The following is a 6,000-nucleotide window of genomic DNA, read 5'->3' on the forward strand; positions in this document are numbered from 1 at the left end:
CAAAGTCTGTGGTAAATGTGGAGAGAGTGTTGGAGTTGGAAAATCATCATTTTGCAGCCATCATGTTATAAACTGGATCAGAAATCATCAACTGATACTAAATCTAGAGGGACATTTTGATGAAGAACAGGGTACCTGCATGGTCTTTGAAAGTATTTCCCATAAAATTATTAGACAGTGGAGAAAGGGGGCAATAGCTTAACTAGGTGATCAAATTTAACACAACGAGGAGCAGATGGACATCAGGTGCCTCCAGAGGTGATTCCCTGAGGACACAACATCACCTACCCAGAGTTCCAGCCAAGAACGCATAGTTGGAATCTCTAATTTTAAGAAAATCATCAGACAAACCCCAAATGAGGAACAATCTATTTAAAAAAAAAGAGGGGACTATATGCTTAAAATTTTTTTTAAATCAAAAAAGCAATGAGAGACTGTGGAAATGTTCCAGAGTAAAAAAAAAAACTAATATATATGTATATAAATATATATTGTAAAAAAAATATATATATATATATATATATATATATATAAACTTACCCTCGAACATTTCATAAAAAGTGAAAGGAACACACAAATAAGAAAATCGGATAAAATTTCAATAGGTTGGGAATAAGGTATACCTGTGGTTTCTTGTGCTATATTTATCCTTACAAATTGTTCCCAAATAAAAAAATAATAATAATTTAGGGGAGGAGATTGACTGCAAAGAGGCACAGGGAAGTTTTGGGGATGATGGAAATGTCTTATATCATGATTGTGCTAATGTTTACACAACTGTTCACATTTGTCAAAACACATCAAATTGTATACTTAAAATTAGCAACTTTTATTGTATGTAAATTTTACCTCAATAAAGCTTATTTGAAAAGGCATAATGGGTAAAAGTCCATTACCTGAAAAGTTCTGTATTCATTTAAAGGCAGAATAAAGAGAGAGGGCTTGCATTTGTCCCTTGAGAGGCCTCTATGGACTGCTGTGTCGTGGATGGAAGAGGCTATCTGTAGAGGTTGGTTTATTCTAGCCAGGATGGACATAAGCCACAGACATGGTCCCATGGTCCTCCTACCCGAAGCATATTATAGCACAGAAACTAAGCATTTTTACATTAACATCTATTTTTGTAGTGAACACAGTCGTCACAAAAATAGTTAAAACACCAAAACTCAATGAAATCTGCCCCTGAGGAGTCCTTCATATTATCCCAGGTCCTAAGAACACCACTTAGTGTCCTCAGAAATTTCTCTTGGTAGGCTGGGAGAAGTTTGTGTATGTCCTGCACAAGCCCCCACATGATGACACCAGCATCCTACCCTCCCCATTTTTCCAGGCCCCACTCAGAGGATCCTCTCCTCCAAAAGCTCCCCCTTCACACTCTGCCAGTACAACCCTGCAGTCTCTTTTAAGCATCTATGACCATCTTCCTCGTAACGGTTACTTGTGAAAAAGCACCTCTAACTCAATGCTTGGAAATGATCCCCGGAACTGAGCGCTATGCCTGGCACTTTGGAAAAGCCTATTGGATTAAGCAAAGCGGAAGGAAGGAACGTGGGCATACATAACCATTTCACTCCTTTTCCTCTTCACACAGACAGAAAATTCTGTCACCGTCTACCGAGAAACCCATACTATTGGCACCATTTCCTCCAACAGACTTCAGCCCAGAACATGATAGCTCTTGGTTATTTGTTATAACCAATGCAGTAAAACTTTCTGGGACTTGGATTTTCCACACTTGGTGCAAGCAGGAAGAGAGACTTTAAAACCAGCTTATGGCTCAGAAATCAGTAAGGGAGACTCAAAGTAAGACATTTCTGTTAAAGCACTAACAGGATTGTTTAAACAAACTGCTATGCAACCTATAACTGATCAACTAAAATGGAAAATGATACCTCACTGGTAGCTAAAAAAAAAATGCTCAAAAATGAAGCTATGATAGCTGACACCAATAGCTCATTGCCAAACAAAGCTGAGAACTTAGTCCACAGTGAGGAAAGGATAGAGCCAGTGTTTGAATCCAAGCTGTCTGGCCAAAAAACCTACATTTTTAACTCTTACACTGACATAAGTTAAATTCCAATTCTTCGATAAACATTCCTTCCAGATAGTTCCAACATGAGGTCTCCATCTAAAATTAAGCAATCAGAGTTGCTGGAGACACTCAACTCAATTAATGAGTAGCAGTTCACCAAGCCCCATTTAATACTAAAATAATAATAATAATAAAAGATCACATTTCTCCCCATTTAATTGCCATTGTCCAGACACTTTCTTCCTACACTGAATAGTACTCATCAGGCTTCTTATTATCCTACTTTTATCTGAGGAACTGATAAGGAATTTCTTACTACTAAAGTCCACCACCGGCTTTATTTCCCATCTCCTGCTGAGAAAGCATCACACTGACATCTTGCAATTACTAGCCCTAACTACAGGGCAACTTTTATCTTTCTTACAGACACTGACCCATCCTTTTATTAAGTACAAACGGGGAATATGGACTGACTTTGGAAACATCCTCAGATAATTTCGTTGTACAAGCATGCCTCCTGGTGAGAGTGGGCTTTTCAGGTCATTCCATGCATCACACAGGATCTTAAACTCCCATTTGCAAAATGGAGCTTTCACCTGAGGCATCTGAGCAGTGGATCATCTAATCTATCCACTATAGTCAGGTGAAAGAACTTTGCACTCAAACTGCATGACCTCAGACAAAACAGCACAGACCCCTCCCTGACTCCTGTATTTTCTGAGTCATTGGCTCCTCCTTTGTTTTGGGAAAAATGGAAGGGTGCCCTGCTCCCTTAAAGACTAAGAAATCGGAGGTTTTAAAGTCCATCCTTCTGGAGTTCCAAACCACATGGACAGCTCCATGTGGTTTGGAAACTATTTCCAGCAGTTTCTGAGTCACTAGCACTGACATGAGGAGCTAATTACAACTGGGCACGATGAAAATGGGAGTCTTGGGAGCCCAGGCAGTCCTGCCTTGAGGAAGTAGGAAGAAGGTTAGGCTAAGGGCCTGGGGCAGGCGAAGAAGGATTCTAGTTGCCAGGATTAAATTTGACTTCCAGGGCAAACAAGTTATCTGCAAACATTCCTCCTCTAGTTTGAATGTAAATGCAAGCATTTTATTTCAAATCACTAGGCTTGTAACTAACACAGTATAGCTCAGTTTACTGCTACTTTTGCATACAAAGTGCCAGCATTTGCCAAGCTCCTGGTATATTCCAGAGAGTGTATTTCATTCTGACACAAACCAAAATATTTCAAAATGAAAGAGGATTCAGCCTGTCCTTGACAAAAAATATGCAGCTAAAGCCAGGCCCACCTCTATCATCTGTGGGGCCTGCAGCAAGAGTACAGAGGCCCACATAATTACTACTTTAAAGTGCTAATCAAGCGAGCAAATTGTCACACAATCCTTCTCTCTTGAAAAAAATGTAGCTTTATAACCACCTGAAAGTCCAAGTACAATTTAGAATTCTCAGACCCCTCAGAGTTCCAAGCCAGACATGAAAGAGCCACCCTGGCCAATGGGCAGAATCCCTTTCCTTCCCCACCCAGGCTCCGTCTCTCCCCAGTGAGGCTTCCTGGGCACACCTGTGGACCCTCAGCCCACATTTCCAAGCTCTTACACAACTACGCACAGCTGCCCCTTTGGGCACTCCTAGGGGTGGGGATGGGGGTGGGGGTGAGGGAGTCTGCCCTCCCAGCTTGCACAGGTCCTGAAAGCAGTCTTAGGGACTCTGGGCAGGGAATTCCATTGGAGTAGGGGTGGCGGGGGGGACAGGCTGCAGCATGAACTTTGGGTGGGCAGCTCAATTTAGCTTGGGACACTTAACCCAGTGGGAGTGGTTGGGGAAGGCTAGACCCTTCCCCTCTAAATCCAGGAAATAAGAGCAAAGGCTTCCTTGCCCAGGGCAACACTGACTAAAAACCTCTATTCTAACTAGATAGACTTCTCTTTAAGTTTTCTGGGAGGGTGACTCCTTATATTAAAAACAAATAAACTGGTATTAGAGACTTCCGGCCTGGAAGAAATGAAAAGAAAATTGAAATACTTGCAACTATCTAGGACGATTTGACAAGCCAATATCCTAGTCTAGAAGACAGAAAAGGTGAATATTCCTCAAAGAGCAAATGGATTGAACGGGGTTCTACAAAGTCAGAAAAATAGGTTCCTTTCCCTAGGGCATAAATTGGACAAACCTTAAATGTTTTTGTTTTTGAAAGTGGGTGTTCTACGTAGTGGCTGTTCAGGGAGACCAAAAGAGCCCGATGAACTAGCTGAGGCAGCTGAGGCCACAAAATCCAAACCCTAGAAACCAGCACGCACTGAATTGACTGGGCAAGGGAGGTTTGGGCCTGCTGCAAACAGAAAGGCCTTGCCAGAGGGAGCCACGGAGGCAAACAGAGTGGGGGGTCACAGTGAGGAGAGTGGCCAGCACCTGGGTTTCACCCCCACGACTGACCTGGTATCTGCTGCCCTTCCGCAAAGCAAGTTCACCAGTTTCCCGCGTCTCCATTTTTAATTCTCTAAAATGGGGATGTGACCTGCCTGCGTTACTGGCGGTGATATCCAGAACTTAACATAGCCTGGCACTTGGTAAGCGCTCAGTCAACTGTACCAATTTAGAGCTGAGAGAGCAGAAGCCAAAGCTGAACCCAAGAGGTGTATCAGGCGGCTCCCCAACAACGACCAGAACATCCAAAATGGGATGCGGCAGAAATTATGGGTGCCGGCAGCGGAGGTGTGGGGAGGTCGAGCCTTTAGAGAAAAAGACTAACCAGAATAGCTGGCTGACATATGTCAAGTGTTTCGTCTCAACCCTGTATGGGGGGTAGCGAAAGTCGACCAGTTGGAGGTACAAAGGACAGGCGCCTAAGGCGTAGGTAAGCCCTTGGGATTGGAAGAAACCACGTTGCACCTCTCTCAGCTCCACGCCCGGCGGGGATCCCGGCAAGGGAAGCAGCGGGGAGGGAAGGTGTCAAGGAGACGCTGTCACTCACCCAGCAGCAGCAGCTTGAGCTCCCGGCGCGCGTCCTTCTTGTCCCGCCGAAGCTGCCTCTCGATCTCGGCGCTGATGCGCTGCGACTCTTTCTCCTCCGCCGACAGGCAGCAGCAGCCGGCCATGGTGCGCGCAGCAACCGACGGGGCGACGCGGTTCGGAGCGCCCAGATCCTCCGCCGGGCGGGTAGCTGAGCCGACCCTCGACGGGCACCCGGGTTCGGAGAGAAAAGATGCGGGCCGACTTGAGTTCCGTTGTAAGAGGCCTGGACCTCCGGAATTCACTCCCTCCCGCGGGTGGGCTCCAAGGCGGGAGCGAATCCTGAGCGCGGGGGAAAGCTCAAATACACCCCGGATCCGGGCTCACGCAGCCCGCACTAGCTCCAGGGAGGAGAGGGCAAGCTGCTTTTGGGAGCGTTGCCGACCCCGGAGATGGGCGTCCCTTGGCACAGGACAGACCTCGCGAAAAAGTTGGGGCGTCGGCGCACGGGGAAGAGCGGACGCTCCCGGTCCTGGGGGTGGCCCAGGCAGGCTTAGAGATCGCGTTGGTGGAAAGCAAAGGGCCTGGCTGGCCTTGGCCTGGAGAGTTCCGAAAACCTCAGCAGTGACCGCAGTCTAAGACCCAGTGGAAATGTTCCTGCTCGCGCTTAAGTCTCTTAAGTGGCAGAAGGAGGCGGAGCGTCTGGAACCTGCAACCCTGGCGTCTGCCCGAGTTGGCCTTGCCGCACACCAAGCCGATGGCGCCTGCGGGCAAAAGGGGCGAGCAGGGAGCTGGGGTGCGGAGCCGGGTCACCTCGAGTCTTCAGGAGCAGCCCTGACACCTGCCTTCCTGGCTGTGGCTTACCCGCGCGGGTGGGCCGCTTGCTGAGGTTGCTGTGACCCGCGCGCTCTGGCCGCCAGGCCCTAGTCCCTGCCCAGATCCGGGTTCTGACAGGTGAGCGAGTTTCAGTAACACCCAGCCTCAACTCCTCCCAACTGCAAGAGGAGTGGAG

The 6,000-nt window shown here is 47.0% G+C and overlaps 1 protein-coding gene across 1 annotated transcript in view; it reads right to left on the reverse strand.

The window, feature by feature from the left end:
- GNA14 (G protein subunit alpha 14) overlaps nucleotides 1-5,252 on the reverse strand; it is a 164,612-nt gene extending 159,360 nt beyond the window's left edge. The window contains exon 1 of the mRNA XM_011375492.2: nucleotides 5,011-5,252. Coding sequence (XP_011373794.1) covers nucleotides 5,011-5,134 — 124 coding nt within the window. The 5' untranslated portion in view covers nucleotides 5,135-5,252. The remainder of the gene's footprint in view (nucleotides 1-5,010) is intronic.
- Nucleotides 5,253-6,000: the final 748 nt, after the last annotated feature.

Source organism: Pteropus vampyrus, unplaced genomic scaffold (genome assembly GCF_000151845.1).
Source record: "Pteropus vampyrus isolate Shadow unplaced genomic scaffold, Pvam_2.0 Scaffold273, whole genome shotgun sequence".
In the NCBI taxonomy this organism is placed as follows: Eukaryota; Metazoa; Chordata; class Mammalia; order Chiroptera; family Pteropodidae; genus Pteropus; species Pteropus vampyrus.